Source organism: Mycteria americana, chromosome 7, assembly GCF_035582795.1.
Source record: "Mycteria americana isolate JAX WOST 10 ecotype Jacksonville Zoo and Gardens chromosome 7, USCA_MyAme_1.0, whole genome shotgun sequence".
In the NCBI taxonomy this organism is placed as follows: Eukaryota; Metazoa; Chordata; class Aves; order Ciconiiformes; family Ciconiidae; genus Mycteria; species Mycteria americana.
In genome coordinates this window covers 3,455,573-3,472,308 of record NC_134371.1, presented here as the reverse complement: position 1 = coordinate 3,472,308, position 16,736 = coordinate 3,455,573, and the positions used below count along the sequence as shown (strand labels likewise).

Sequence of the window (16,736 nt, the reverse complement as noted above, 5' to 3'; positions counted from 1 at the left end):
TCCTTTGCTGAGGGCCTTCATGGCCCTAGGGCCATCCTGAAGCAGGGGCTGTACTGGTAAAACAAGGGATGAGGGCTGGGGGGGATGCACGTCTCAGCCCAGCCAAGCAAACCCACCCCTTCCCAACACAGCTCCGCAGCCATCGCACTGACACGGCTCCTGCAGAGAGGGAGAGGGAGCACCCAAACCCAGCACATCGGCACCTGCCTCCTGGCTCACCGCACACTGCTGGCAAGGGGTTCAGATGCTTTTTAAAATGTATTTATTTGACAACGTGAAGTCTCTCCCTTTCAAACCCTGGCTGCTCCAGCTGGTCTAGTAGAAAAGTTAACTTAACTTTTCGTTTTCATGCTCACTTTCTTTTTGTTCCTGTTTCATTGCTTTGCTTTTCATTTCTTCCAAGGTAGAAGCCAGCCAGCTTCTCCTGGGTCAGTGAGTGGAGGAGACCAACAGGAGCAGGCAGCTCAGGGAGAAACAGCGGGTGAAGGGAAAGAGCCTTCCCTCTCTCAGCAGCAACACACAATAAATCAAACCACAGCCTCCTTTAGATTAAATCCTGTCCTACTTCTCACGCAAGAGCTATTAATCCTGAATTCAATCAGGAGGCAGTTCTGACCATCCTCCTTGGTGTGGTTCCTCCCTCTGGAAACACCAGCCCTTGAAACACCAGCAAGGGCTTGGCGGGGCCCCTGCAGCCCTGTCTTGTCTGAAGGCAAACAACACTTGCTTATCAGCAAATCTGTAATTCATTGTAAGACAAATCTTTCTCCATTTGATAAGATAGCGTGTCTCAAAAGACAGGTGTGAAGCATTCATATACACACTGAACCTTCAACTTACATAAATTGGCAAGTGCACCTAATGCAGCCATCAGCGGGACTGAGTGAGGCAAAACAGTAACTGATCATCGGGGTGACCATGAGACCATGAGTCGGGAAGTTATTTGTAAACTTCTCTTTGAAAAATACCCAGAGCAAGTGCTCTGATAACGGAGAATGCTTTTGCAAGTATTTTTACGGGATTGGTGTAAGTGATACCGACCCACTGCTATATCACTGGCAAAAACTTGCCGTTTCAAGCACCATCCACTCGGGCACCAGGTATTTTACCAAGCTAAGCTGCATGCACAAACACAAGGCGGGCTCCCGTAGTACTCCAGGACCAATGGGAGCTCTGCTTCGAGCTAGAAAGGGGCCCAACTATTTGTAAGTTTAAAACAAAGCCTCTGCATAAGTATTTTTTAAGATAAAAGACTAAGCAAGCATCAGTTCTGCAGTCAACATCCATAAAAATAGCAGCAGAAGAAAGAGGCCCTGTTCTTGCTGTATGAGCTGGGAATGAAAGTGTTATCCCCCAAGACTTGTGGGATAACAAAAGCACCACATCCTGATTGCCCCTTTGCCACCTGTGCAGCTCTGTTTGTCTAAGTACCTTTTAAAGATATTAATTGAGGAAAGAGCATTTTTAGAGCATCATTAAAATGTGTTGAAATATTAAAAGAACGACTTTAATAACAGCCATTACATCTGGCCCTTGAAACAGTTTGCACGTCTTTATGGCCTTCTGTGGTTCACAAGACAGTGCCCCAACAGCGATAGAGTGGCCGCGCTGTGCTGCAGGTGACCCCAGCTCTCATAGCCACACGCTTGGGACGAGCCACCCCTCTCTGCAGGGAGGTCCCCGCTGACCCAGCGGCTTCAGGCAGAGACAGACTGGGGAGCATGGCCACGACCAGCTCTGCAGGCAGAGCTGTGGTGACAGTCACCTCTGGCAGGGTGAAGCGATGAGCTGAACAAACCACTGCACAGCTGCAGAGAACATGCAAACTTCTGCTCACCCACAAAGGCACATCTTTAAGAGGCAGCTTGTTGCACGGAAAAGGAGGCGATTTACCAACACGAGCTCTTTTTCTCACAGTTCCCACCTAGTTGTAAAAAGCAGCTCTACTCGTAAATGTGAGAACAACGTCGCGGCTGGCTCCAGCCTCCGGGTTCGCTGCAGTACCTGCTGCCTTTGGGGTGTCTGCGTGTGTGGCTTCTCCTGTGGTGTGAGCACAGCCACGAGCCAAACAGACCTCGGTGCCTACAGCCAAACAGGCTGGGGTCAAACCCTCAGAGCACTGCTTCATCGCCCACATCCTCACGCTGCCCCTGGCCATTTGCTCTCGCCTCTATGGCACAGACAGTCACGAGCAAAATAAACTTATTTTTCAGCTGATTACTCCCTCAGCCCAGCTCATCCCTCTGCCATGGAAGAGGACGTGTCCCCAAAGGGGCAGGTGGGGAGAGAGGCAGGGTCCCGGGTGGCTCAGTGCCATGGCTGACGATGCGCAGACCCGTGGGTGCGGACACTACACTGGCAAAACTCATTTTGGAGGTCACCAGGAGTGATCCAGGGATCCCTCATCTCAAGCGGCACTACCCCACTGGCCCCAAAGCTGAAGCCATAGCCCAGCAGCAAAAACCATAATCTGAAATGAAAGAACACAAGACAAAACCCACCCTTTCTTAATGCCACTCATTTATCACTTAATTAGTGTCACACAGTAACAGTTTTGAAGGCTGAGAAATAGGACCAGGTCTCTGTGACTGCTTTGCTTAGTGAATGAGATTGTACCTGGTATCCTGCTGCCCGAGGGGAAAACAGCGAACAAAGCATTTCTGTTACTTTTATTTCTCACTTATACTGCAAAGTTAAGTCCTTAAGTAGCTCTTTGGTAGCAAGCAGGACACTAAATCATGCTTTTTTATATCAGGGGCAGAATAAACTAAGGAAACCTAAGCCTCATAATTAGCAGCGTCATGTAAGTATCTCATGGGATTTCAGATAAAGTCTTGTAAGGACTTGTCCATCCGTATCTCTCTTTTCTGGAAACACCTCATCCGATACATTACCACCACTTCCCTCTTCACGCACCCGTAACACTGGTTTCTCACATTGCAACGCTCAGGTCTTTCCCACTCAGCCCCTTCGAGCTGGGGAGCTCCCAGGCACTTGCCGGCACCCCCCGGCACCCTTTGGGACACCCAGTCTCCCCCCAGCTATGTTATAAACTATATTACAAGCTTATATACTACAAGGTATGCGTATAAGATAAAGCACGGACAGTAACCAAAGGCCGGTTTGGCGCCCGATGTCCAGGGGAGGGTTGGTACAGCCGGTCCCTGGTTCAGGAGCTGCTCCCGGCAGCGGGCAGGCGAAGCGCATTACGCAAGTGCATTAAACAGATGTCGCCTATAGAGGCAGGATGGCAGGAAAACATCAAACATCGCGGCTCCGCGTCCCGGAGGTGACAGCCCGCTAAATCCCACGGGTTCCCCCGCGCCTGGCTCCGCTCCCCCCCGCACACCCCCGCAGCCCACGCCGCGGGTCCGCGCTGCAAGCCCGAGGCGCGCAGCTGCTGCGGCAGCGGGGCGGGGCGGGGCGGAGCGGCGCGGAGAGGCGCGGAGCGGCGCGGAGCGGCAGGGACCGGCCCCCGGCGCGGCCGCGGCCGGCGGGGCGCGGAGCGGGGCGGTAGGTATTTAAGCGCGGCGGGGCGCGGCGGGGGAGCGGCGGGGCGCGGAGCGGTGCGCGGCATCCCGCGGAGCGGAGGTGAGGGCGGCGCGGGGCCGGGGAGCGCGGGGCCCCGGGGCTCCGGCTTGGGCGTCCGGCCGGGACCGGGGCCGGGGCCGGCGGTCAGCCCCTGCTCCGCTCGGCCAAGGGCATCGCGGCGGAGGCGCGTCCCTCCCAGGGCTTCCCCAAGTCAAGGGGCCGGTGACCTTGGCCGAGGGGAGCTGCGTACCCTGCGCTGCCATCGGCACTTCACAACAGCTCGGGAAGGAGCGCTGGAGCAAAGGCCTTAAGCAGGAGTGGCAGCAGGAAAGCCTCCAGGATTTGCTCTGCGTGCCTTCCTGAAGGTAGCTGGTGGCTGGTGGCATTGCTGAAGGACCTACAGCCTTCAGCAAGGTCTCTCTGGACTTGTTGCTGTAGACCTGCAATCAGAGATTTCCAGGTTTTGTTGCCGGTGCTGCTGTCAGGAAGATGGTTTGCTTTCACAGGGATTCACTGAAAGCCAAGTCAAATGCCCAGAAGTAAAAAGGTTGAAATAGGTGGGGAGTAGTGCAGGAGGGATGCGAAGGTGCTACTCGTACCGTTGTGGTGGCAATCCTCATTGCTTGTAGATCTCTGCTCTTTGGTTTTCTTAGAGTTGCTGGTTGCTTCCAGTAATCCTTCAGTGTGAAGTAGGTGCAGGAGTACCTCCCTGTTGTATAAGCAGAGTTGGGATAGTATAGAGGAGAATCCCTGTAATAAATGCTACTACTTCACTTAATTGGCATGCGTGGTACCTTTTGGACTGTGTATTTTAAAATGCTTTAGGAATTGGGATGCTTCTTTATCTTTTGCTCAAGAATATCATGAGTATGGCACAAATAACTATGTCTTGAGAGCAATTCTGCAAGTCCTTGGAGTGATTTCTAGATGGTGCGGTTTTGGCAGAGAAATGCAGGGAAGCTCTGCACAGAGCATCTTATGTTGTTCATCCAGCAGCAATGGGAGATGTGGTGAAAGGGTGTCTGGAAAGCAGCTCAGGGTCACGGGAATACTTGCTCCATCACCCCTGTGCCCAAAAAGTGTCCAGGACATGTGATGTAGTGAATGGCACTAAGACTCGGGTGCTCCAGCTGGCTGATAGGAAAAAGCATCCATTGCTCTGCACTATGTTCTGCTGAACCAGTTTTTACTGAGCTTTTAATTTGTGGAGTAGTTGCATACGCCAAGCCTGGCCACGCTCCTGGTGTAGAGCCAAGTTTGCTCCCCAAACCAGCGCCCTGGGAGGAGAGGAGCCGACGCGGCTGGGCTGTGACACGATGCTCGGCTGCGTCCCCGCGGAGGAGAACCCGCCTTGCCCCGCTTAGCAGGTGCTCGTTTTTCTGCTCCCACAGCTCCCACTGCCTCGTCTGCATGTATGTAGGCATGTGCAAAGCACCTGAAGTAAGATGTCAGCAGGTCGCTCTGGAGGCCTCCTCCTTTCTCTTCACCCGAGCCGCCTGCTCTAGTTAAACACGATGTAACCCAGCCCCTATCGCTTTTCGGGAGAAATCAGCACAGCAGCGTGTTGCAACTTTGAAGAGCCTTGTCTTGCCTGGCTGAACAGGAGTATTTCTTGTGTTCTCCCCTCCAAAAATTAGGGGTGGCTTTGTTCTCCCCCACATTTGAAGGGTATTCTATCAATAGTTTTCTGTCTTCAAAACTGTTTGCTTATAGGGATGAAGTGGCCTGCGAAGGAAGCTGTTCCTTACTGCATCTATGGGGTTAAATCAGTTTCTGCAGAGAAATCGTGAATCTCTCTCTTTTTTACTTCTTATCTGTTATCTGTTGCAAGTATCTCACTTCATTTTTCTTTTCCCCTTTTAGACCAGTAACTGGCATGGTGCAACACCGCTTCCTTTCATTATATCTCAAAGGAGATGCACTTGCACAAGAGTTTGGTACCTGTTTTCCACTAATACCTGTCATGACTATGACAGTATTCACCTTCTCGTATTACATATAACCCAAGACCGGCTATTATTTTCAGCTGCTTCAGAAATGACTCAGAGCAAAACAAAGAAGTCTGAATAAAATAAGAACTACATTGGAAAGTAAATCTTTTTATAGAGCCCAAACATCTTAGCTATTTTGTTTATAGAGTGATGTGTTTACACAACCTTCTGAACTTTGAAGTCTTTTAAGTCCCCTTGAAGGATCTAGCTGATGTCCCAAACCTGAAAAGTCTCGCAGGAACTGAGGCTTGTCACCAAGAGCAAAGCCAAAACCCCTCTAAGATACCTTCTGGAACAGTTCTTCAAGAACTCTCAGTTTCGAAGTATTTGCAATTTAAACTTAGTGCTGGTCTCTAGTCACAAATTTGAGGTCTTGCTTGGGAATCAGCTCTGTTCAAAACCACGTTAATAAACTATGCTTACACTGAAAATACAGGGAAAGCTTGCCCTGAGATTTCAACTTGGCAATTTTCCTGTCTTCTCTGGCAGAGCTTATCACCAAAGGCCAGTTCTGCTCCAACGTGCAAGTCCTGTCACAGGGGGAGGACTTAGAGCCCAGAATATGCACAGCCCAGAGAAAGCTGGAAAGGAAGGGGTTTGTACATAAATTATAAGAAGCAGCTAGTTATATAAGAAAATGACTGAGGAAACTTCAGAGGAGGGAAGAACAGAAAATTCTTTGAAAAATTAATTTGGCCTTGGAAGAAAATGGGACAGAGCTGCTCCAAGAATGTTTTTGTTATAGAGAAGCTGCATCTTCTCCTTCCTCTGTATCTGAGTGCAGAGAAAGGAGAGTGTACCAATAAATCAGCCAGGTTTCAAAGTTAGGGGAAGTGGATTTTTAAAAAAAAAGAAAAATTTTTTTTGCTAGGAGCAGCCTACAGTTTTAAGGGAGTAGTTAAGGCATGAAGTCAGCCTAAACATTAACTGCTTTCAACTGCTGTGCTGTTACTTGGATGGCTGGGAGCCTCTCTCCCAATGAGATCCCTACGGGTGCTGCGATCATCCTCTCCTTTCTTGAGGGTCAACAGTTCACATATCACATTTAAAATTACTTCCCGCATTGTGGTAGGCCATCATACACTCCATCTGTGTACTGTACTTGACTGAAAGAGCAAATAGTATTTCAGAAATCATCTGGGTGTACTGGAATCCAGGTGGAGAGAGAGTCTGACAAGAATCCATTTGCTCCAGTTACAGATGTGTCCCTGCAGCTAAATTATAGCACCAAACGGATGCTCGGGACTATGGTACTATTGAAGAGCTGTTGCAGGAGCACGCACATGAGGACTAGGTTTGTGTTCAGAGCTGGAGACGAGGAAGTCTGGGTCGTATTTTGTGCAGGTGTGGCATTGCCACTCCTGTAGTGCCACTCAATGAGTGTTTTGCTGCCTTATTTGAAGCTACCAAAGGTAAAAGGAAGTCTTTTTGTCAATAGCGAAAGGTATTTGTTAGATTCCTAGGTCTTGTATGCATTATATAACTTTTTCCATTTAAAAGAAACAAAATAGCACCTATGTGCTACCACTAAGGTCAGCAGGAAGGAGGGTTAGTGTTGACAGATTCAGAAGATGCTGGAGTTCATTCTTCTGAGCAAGGTAAAGCAGAAACATGGCTGAAAATGCCATTGCCTTTTCTGCCTTACTGTTTCCATTCCTGAAGTATTTTTCCACTCCTAGAAGATTTTTTTCCAAAAAAACCCATAGGCGTAGTCAAAGCATGTTCACCCGCATGCAAAACGTCTGAGTCATGTACAGCAATAAAATTTTACCAGCTCTAAACTTCATTCTGGTGTTGCATGGATGGTGGCAGGAACACGTACGTCAGAAGAGCTTACAATTCCTGTAGCACAGCAGCTGGCAGTAATGTATGGCCAAGCATGCAATGAGATGCTGATTCAGGAAGATGAATGCTGAGGAAGAGAAACCAGAGATGGCCTCACTGCTGCTGTGCATTTTTACTCCAGAATTAGAGGAGGGGGGTTATTTATTAAAATCTATATGTAAAGACATTTTTAATGGTGCATAAGTGTCCATACTGGGAGCTATGCTGGGATTATCACTGCTGTTCTAATTCACATTCTTTCTCTGGCATTACCTCCCTGTGAAAACAAGCTTTAGGGTACATTTAAACATCCATGTGTAAGTACTACAGTAACCTGAGGGTTCTGCCTGTCAGTAGGTAATAGGCAGCTTTCTAGGCTGAGCTGATGCTATATGGCCACGGGCCACGCTGCGTATGGGGAATCTGAGCAGCACAGATGCAATAGAGGAACAGACTGAGACGGTGTCCCCAGGAAATGCTGGCGTTTGGATTCTCTGCGCAATTTTAACTGCTGCCTCATCTAAATTTCTTCCTGATTTCTTCCTGATTACTGGTCCACAGGACCTGTATTTCATTCCTTATGCACTATGCTTGGTGCTCACTGAATAAAACATATTAAAGCAAAAGCATTATGGACTGGGAATGTGAATCCCTTTGTTGTTCTATTTGCATTTTCAGAAATGTCAGTCTACATAAAATTAATGGGTTCATCCCAGAGTTATGTTACATTAAAAGGTGCAAGATTGGTGCATTGGATAAGTCAGGATATTCTGAGTAACAGCAGAACAAACCCATCTAACACAATAAAATTACAAATAAGTAAGAATAATTACAAATAAATAACTTTCAGAAAGGACATATATTTAATACCTAAGGGGGATGACTACCCATTCCTCTTCTAATAGCTGAAATTAATTACATACCAGACAACTTCAAAATAATTTTTGCACTTTGCCTTGTCACACTTGCCATTTGGAGCCTACGTGTGGTAGGTGTCCTGTACACAAGACCAAATACAAGCTTCTGGGGCCCGTGGCAGGATTTTACTTAAGCTTCAGCATAAGTGCAATCCCGTAGGATTCTGCAAAAGCAACGAACTCTTGCTTCTGTGCTATCACAGCAATTATTTAGCAAACAGCCAATTTTTTGCCAATTAAATATTTGCATTTTGGGGCTGGATTGATTGTTTGCTTGTCCTTCCTGCCTGCCTTGTTTATAACACTTGGCCCTACTTTACATTCAGAGCATCAGAGATCACCTGTTCAATGATTATGGGGCTATCTCCAGCTCCAGGGTTTGTTTTTCCCTAGTCTAGATAAACTTATCTAGACCTGAACATATGTTGGAAACCCTTTTTCTCTATATGTGTAAGTAAGTCAACCAAAGTCTCCTGCTGAGGGTGTAAGGTGTTTTTCAGGCATTCTTTGGAAACCAGTCTATCCCAGTTCCCCTGCAAGAATGTTTCCTTCCACAGGAATTTCCCAGCCGGTGCATTTTGCCAGGTGCTGTCCAGCCACCAGTTGAGTTGCAGACTGCTAGTGTGAACAAAGTCCCCAAAACCCTGTCACTCAAAGGAGAAATTACATAGTAAAGTACCTAACGCTCCCATCTTCAGATTACAACTCCGAACGCTAGCTCTAACACTGGGAACTAAGGTTATTAATACTTTTTTTTTTTGGTTGAGATGAGGCATGCTCTTAAATGAAACCTAGGAATTTTTTTTTTATGATGATTTATCTTTTCAGCTGCCCTAATCAGAGACATGTGTCAACAAGCAAGAAAATCAGGTTGCCACTTAAAACAATAAAAGCTGCCTTACAGGTTTCTCTTCTTGCTTTTTTTGCTTGGAGGTGAAATTGCTGAAAATAATTTGAATATTGCTTAATGGATTTAGAAACTGAATTCTATTCATTTTATTCATAGCTGGTTGTAACAGTCTCATGGCCTCTAAACAGGAAGGCATTTCCACAACACAACTGAAGACTTAAATTCAAATTTGTAGACAAGTGAGCACTAAGTTAAAATTGTGTAACAGCAAATTATCTCCTGTTCTGGAATACTGGGAACTGATGAGCTAATAATACAGGACCCTTTCAACTCAGAGCGTCAGCTGATTGCACCATTAATGTAATAAAACCCAGTAATGCTTAAAAATGTAAGTGGAAGCCTCTCTAGGACAAGACCTGTTTAAAATACAGAATTTTTAGCCTCAAGAGTTTCTGTTTGTCTAGTGATCTTCCATTCCCTTTGATTATTGCTACGAGGTAATTGGCCTGGTGGTAAGGCTGCCCGAGACCTCCGGAGGTGTGGAGCTTTGGGCTATTGCTTATGCTTAAAACTGGCTTTGAATTAATGCAAGTGGGGTACCTTCAGAAAAGGTATCTGTGTCACAGTAACACAGTGGATTCTTGTATCTCGTTGACTGAGCAGCTGGTTTAAGATGGCTTTTTTCCCCTTCCCTTCTATGTTTTCCCTTTATAAATTATGCATCTAGAATTGCATTATCCCAAGACGCCCCTTGTGTTTGCTGCATTTCCAAGACAGTCCTGCTAACGGAGAAAGTCTCTGGGTAGATTAAATGCAGTGGAGGTGTGTTAGCGGTGAGGACAGAGACTGTAATTTGACTGTTTGTCTTTTACTTATCTCAACCTCTATCATTCATTTGGAGACCGTGCACTCTGCAGTAAGTTGGAGACTTAATTGGAGACTCTGCATTAAGGCGACTTCCATTCTTGCTGGTAGTCCAGGGAGTCCCATTACTGGTGTGTCTGAGTGCCTGGGGATGGGGTTATACCCCTGTGCTGTGAACGGGAAGAACTGAAGAAACGCGGGCTGTCTGCTAGGACTTGGTGACCGAGCTGAATGGAAACACAGTCCCCAGGCTGGAGAAAGCGTAACAAGGTCTTAGGTATAAATCAAAAGGTCTGCTCCTTATTTTAATTACTTCATACTTTATTCATGTATCCCTCCAAGACAGCAATGTCTAGTAAGTGATAGTGGTGAGTCTGCAGCCTGGTACACTGGTCTAATATCAGTAAAACCAGCCTGGGGAATTTTTTCCTGTCTTTGGCTTTTCTTTATACCAGCTCTGTATTGAGATATACAAGTGTATGTGCTGCTGTGGGCAGAAAGCTCCATTAGCCTGGGATCTCTCCCCTCAAAACCACTGTGGCACTGCTCTGATAACCTCGTAGCCTTAAATACCCACAGCAAGAGCTCCAGCCTTGCAGTTTCTCCGTGCGGCGGTCAGGCTTAACAGATATCATGGTGGGAGTCTGTTATAGACCACCCAACCAGGAGGAAGAGGCAGATGAACTATTCTATAAGCAGCTGGGAGAAGTCTCACAGTCGCTAGCCCTTGTTCCTGTGGGGGACTTCAACTTACCAGATGTCTGCTGGAAACACAATACAGCAGAGAGGAAACAGTTTAGGAGGTTCCTGGAGTGTGTGGAAGAGAACTTCCTGACACAGCTGGTGAGCGAGCCAACTAGGGAAGGTGCCCCGCTAGACCTGTTGTTTGTGAACAGAGAAGGATTTGAGGGTGATGTGACGGTTGGAGGCCATCTTGGGCATAGCGATCACAAAATGATAGAGTTTCTGATTCTTGGAGAAGTAAGGAGGGGGGTCAGCTTGGACTCCCGGAGGGCAGACTTTGACCTGTTTAAGAGCCTGGTTGACAGAGTCCCTTGGGAAGCAGTCCTGAATGGCAAAGGAGTCCGGGAAGGCTGGTCATTCTTCAAGAAGGAAATCTTAAACACACAGGAGCAGGCCGTCCCCATGTGCTGAAAGACGAGCTGGCAGGGAAGAAGACCGGCCTGGCTGAACAGAGAGCTTTGGCTGGAACTCAGGAAAAAAAGGAGAGTTTATGACCTTTGCAAGACGGGGCAGGCAACTCAGGAGGACTACAAAGATGTCATGAGGTTATGCAGGGAGAAAATTAGAAGGGCCAAAGCCCAACTAGAACTTAATCTGGCTACTGCCATAAAAGACAATTAAAAATGATTCTATAAATATATTAGCAACAAAAGGAGGGCTAAGGAGAATCTCTATCCTTTTTTGGACACAGGAGGAAACATAGTGACAAAGGATGAGGAAAAGGCTGAGGTACTTAATGCCTTCTTTGCCTCAGTCTTTAATAGTAAGACCAGTTGTTCTCGGGGTACTTCATTCTGAGCCCCCTCCAGAGCCCCCTGAGCTGGAAGACAGGGACGGGGAGCAGAATGAAGCCCCCATAATCCAAGAGGAAATTGTTAGCGACCTGCTACACCACTTAGACACACACAAGTCTATGGGGCTGGATGGGATCCACCCAAGGGTACTGAGGGAGCTGGCAGAAGTGCTCACCAAGCCACTTTCAATCCTTTATCAGCAGTCCTGGCTAACCGGGGAGGTCCCAGTTGACTGGAGGTTAGCAAATATGATGCCCGTCTACAAGAAGGGCTGGAAGGAGGATCCGGGGAACTACAGGCCTGTCAGTCTGACCTTGGTGCTGGGGAAGGTTATGGAGCAGATCATCTTGAGTGCCATCACGCAGCACGTACAGGACAACCAGGTGATCAGCATGGGTTTATGAAAGGCAGGTCCTGTTTGACCAACCTGATCTCCTTCTATGACAAGATGACCCACTTAGTGGATGAGGGAAAGGCTGTGGATGTTGTCTACCTAGACTTTAGTAAAGCCTTTGACACCGTTTCCTACAGCATTCTCCTGGAGAAGCTGGCTGCTCATGGCTTGGATGGGCGTGCTCTTCGCTGAGTAAAGAACTGGCTGGATGGCCGAGCCCAAAGAGTGGTGGTGAATGGAGTTAACTCCAGTTGGCGGCCGGTCACAAGCGGTGTTCCCCAGGGGTCAGTATTGGGGCCAGTCTTGTTTAATATCTTTATCAATGATCTGGATGAGGGGATTGAGCACACCCTCAGAAAGTTTTCAGATGACACCAAGTTGGGCAGGAGTGTTGATCTGCTGGAGGGCAGGAAGGCTCTGCAGAGGGATCTGGACAGGCTGGATCGATGGGCTGAGGCCAATTGGATGAGGTTTAACAAGGCCAAGTGTCGGATCCTACACTTCGATCACAGCAACCCCATGCAAAGCTACAGGCTTGGGGAAGAGTGGCTGGAAAGCTGCCTACTGGAAAAGGACCTGGGGGTGCTGGTCGACAGCCAGCTGAATATGAGCCGGCAGTGTGCCCAGGTGGCCAAGAAAGCCAACAGCATCCTGGCTTGTATCAGGAATAGCGTGGCCAGCAGGAGTAGGGCAGTGATTGTGCCCCTGCACTCGGCACTGGTGAGGCCGCACCTCGAATGCTGTGTTCAGTGTTGGGCCCCTCGCTACAAGAGAGACATTGAGGGGCTGGAGCGTGTCCAGACAAGGGCAGCGGAGCTGGGGAAGGGTCTGGAGCACAAGGCTGATGGGGAGCGGCTGAGGGCCCTGGCGTTGTTCAGCCTGGAGAGAAGGAGGCTGAGGGGAGACCTCATCGCTCTCTACAACTGCCTGAAAGGAGGGTGTAGAGAGGTGGGGTCGGTCTCTTCTCCCAGGTAACAAGTGATAGGACGAGAGGAAATGGCCTCAAGTTGCGCCAGGGGAGGTTTAGACTGGATATTAGGAAATTTTACTTCACCGGAAGGGTTGTCCAGCATTGGAACAGGCTGCCCAGAGAGGTAGTGGAGTCACCATCTCTGGAGATACTTAAAAGACGTGTGCATGTGGTGCTTAGGGACACAGATTAGTGGTGGACTTGGCAGTGCTAGGTTAATGGTTGGTCTGGATGATCTTAAAGGTCTTTGCCAACCTAAACAATTCAGTATGATTCTATATTTACCCAAGAAGGGTATGAGTTTAACTAGCACAGGTATAACCCCAGTGTAAATACCATAATCCTAGATAGTATGAGAGGGCCCTTATTGTTTTCCTTTCAGTTGTATAGGAAAGGGCTTAACCTCTTCATTGAAAAATGCTGCTCTTTTTGCAGAATGTATATATAGAGACACTTTTGGCTCCAAGTGAGTCACAGTTTGCCAGCTGTGCCATTTTTATTACAGGCTTGCAATATTCACAAGGCTTTAAGGCCTCTCTTGAGTTCTGCCTTAAAATAATTTATCTGAAAGGAATCATATCCCATTCATACCAGGACAGAAACCAGTGGTGGCCTTTCTCCCCTGCCTGTACCCTTGCAAGTAAAGCTGTTCACAGCAAAGACAGTCGCTGCTAGACTTAAAATGGAAGCGATCTGCTTCCCAAAAGCATTGTAGGCGGCCTCTTGGTATGTACATGTAGTCTAGGAGATATGGGGAAGATAGAAGTGAAGGAAATGGACTGCTTTGGGAGAAGGAGGGGAAAAAAGATCTATTGGGGAAGGTACTGATGGTTGGAGGGCACAGAAGAAGAGGGGCTGGTGGAAAGTAAAGGCTGGGTGGGTGATGGGGCAAGTACAGAAATTTTTCTGCATAAAAATCTGCTAACACAAACAAGCCTCCCTCCCTTTTTTAATGCACAGTGTTTACAGTTTCACTGCGCTTGTTGCCAGCAAAGAGGTTGCATTCATGGGGGTGTTGAGAGTTGAGGGGCAACTGGGGAACAGATGCGAGGAGGTCTGGACAGGAAGCTGAGGGATGGGAGAAGAAACACTGGGAGAGGAGCCAGCACATGGATGAAGGAGGGGGAGCAAAGACAGTCAGCTCCCTTATCAACAGGGTTGGACAGGCAATTGGAGTGCCAATTCAATCACACAGTCTGCCACGCTTAGGGTGAGCCTACAGTTGTTGCCTTCCCAAAGAAGAAGGGGCAAAAATCTACCTTACAGCATCTCCAGATGGTGAGGTGTAAGGTAGTCTGGCAGGATGCTCTGTTTGCAACTTAATACGGGAATGTTGAACCTTAACAACTGGCAGTACCGGTGGCCTAAAGGAAGAAAGATGGAGAAATACAATCCGTCAAGGTGTGTGCACTTAACAGGGCATCTGCCAGACAAAAATTTTACACATCAGTAACCAAAGTAAAGCTGTTACAAAACAAACCAGGAATCCTTTTTATTGGTAATTTGTCTTCCCTTCGGTAAATACCCACATACCACCAGAATATACTGTACAGCCTCCAGAGGCAGTAAACCACTGAGTATTGTAATATATTTGGCCTATACCAGTGGCCCATCATTATTTTAATCACAGACTGCAAATTTTCCAGTGCTACCTTAGTATTTGTTGCCTTCAGGGACAGAAAATTTCTGTTGTCCCAAACTCACGACAAACACAAGACGGGAGGGATGTGACATGTCCAAGCATCTCTGTTCCTGGCATTTTAGGCAAGAGAAGTGTACAACAAAATGATACATTGGAAGGTTTTCCAGCAGGACTAAAAATCTGCTGTATTCCCTTTTACTGTGAGCTGACCTGTTTGGCATGTGGGTCCTTAAGCTCAACCCCCAAAATAAAGGAGTCCCTCTGTGAAGCCTCGTACAGTTGCTCATCATTCTGTCTCTGTATTGTCTCCAAGTAGATGTTTTTAGCCTGAATTTAAAGATAATTTAAAAATACTGAAAAGCAGTTTTAACAAAAAACAGTGGAAGGCAAAACCCATTGCCTAGTTAATACTTGCTCAGCTGTTCTCCTTTCTGTGTGGAGATGGGAACAATGAATGCATAAAGGTATTACCTGAGAGGAAAATCTTTCCTAGACTTGTAACTTCCATTAAATACTCTTTTAATCTGCAATGTATCTTATTTCTTTGGAATGAGCTGAAAAAACTTCTTATACAATTTGAGATTACTTTTTTCCCTCCCTTTCATAGCTTGTCTTTTCTTTATTCCCAACAATTGCAGAATAATAAAAACTATCAGAAGTAAGCAGAGGAGTTTTTACAGAGCAGTTCTTTTAATCTCATCTTTATTCCAGAGCATACGAGTCTACCATCTGCATTTATGGAAGCTGGCCCAAAGCCTTCCCTTTTAAATGCGTATCTCCTTGACTTCCACATGAACCCTGTGCCTTTGTAAGCTAATGCGGTTTTAATTCCGACTGCAGAATGAACAGCAAAACACACTCATAATCAGAATGTACGAATTGAGAGTGCCCAGCTGATACAGAGTCAATAACTGCAAGCAGCAGTTGCTAAAGATTGTTCTCCTCTGCTGCAGGGCAGCAGAGGCTGGCGATGGCACCAATGCATTATTTCTGTTTTAACTTTATTTTATATAACAATTACACGTGGCGTCAAACTTGAAATGATGGTCACGGCATCATTTTTTAGTTCCAGGTCTTTCTTTCCACTGCAGCTGTAATCCAGACTTCTCTATCGTTATAGGTCATCTTCTCAAAATTACTGAAAGCTGAAGATGGATATTAAGCGTGTGAAGGACTATATCTATTGGCTGTACTACCAGTACCTACTGATCACCTGCAGCTATGTGCTGGAGCCCTGGGAGCGGTCCATGTTCCACACCATCACCGTGACTGTTTTCGCTATGGTGGTGTACACAGCTTACGTCTTCGTCCCCATCCACGTCCGCCTGGCTTTTGAGTTCTTCTCCCAGATATTTGGAGGCCAGCCTGAAAGCACGGTTTCTATCGTGAACTGAACTTGCCTGAGTAGTGATTAACAGCTCTTGCAACCTGTGAAACGCAATGTCTTCTTCAATTTTGTGTATTTTTCTGAAGCAGTTTTGCAGTTATGAAAATACCATTTTCTCCTACAAAACATGGCTTGCTTAATTACCATAGCTGAAAACCAGAATAGTGCACTGATTACTGGCTGCACAGTCCCTGTTAAATGAAACACAGGCCAGCTCTTGCTGTGTGATAATGACACACATCACCTGGAATGCCACGTTTACCTCATATTCAACTGGCTCCCACTTTCAGCACCCGAATTTAATCACATGGCATGTACGAAACAGCAAAGACTGGTTATGATGGCTGTGAGGAGGGGTTCTATGCTCATTATACACAAAGAAGTTCTGCCAACAGAGTGCAGTGACAAAACATACCATGCCTTCTTTGACCCAGGTTAGAGAATATAAGGAGATGAGTATAATACAGCATGATTTCAGTACTAATACCTGGCTGGTTATTGACTTCTGGTTTTTAATGGATGGGAGAGGAAATTAGAAGAGAAATAGGAGTATGAACTTGAATCCAACTTATTGCATCTAAGTTGCTGCATCTGAGTTTAGACGGTCTAAGAAAGTAAAAAAAATATACTATAGGTAATCTTGCAGTTTACTGAAAATGACAGAAAGAGAGAGAACTGGCTCTGTTTCAGTGCACTCTTGCCTTTTTTGATAAGAACCGAGATATCTTTTCTTTCTGCTCCCATTCACCAAGGCAAGCAAAGTGCACAGGAGGAGGAGCAGAGAAAGATGATCCAGAAAATAGAGTGGAATATTTTAATAACTGCAGG

The 16,736-nt window shown here is 46.8% G+C and overlaps 1 protein-coding gene across 1 annotated transcript; it reads left to right on the top strand.

The window, feature by feature from the left end:
• The first annotated feature begins 15,654 nt into the window (after positions 1-15,654).
• SPTSSB (serine palmitoyltransferase small subunit B) lies at positions 15,655-15,915 on the top strand. The gene has a single exon (XM_075509034.1). It carries the CDS (start codon positions 15,673-15,675, stop codon positions 15,913-15,915), a length of 243 nt encoding a protein of 80 aa, XP_075365149.1. The 5' UTR covers positions 15,655-15,672.
• The last annotated feature ends 821 nt before the right edge of the window (positions 15,916-16,736 follow it).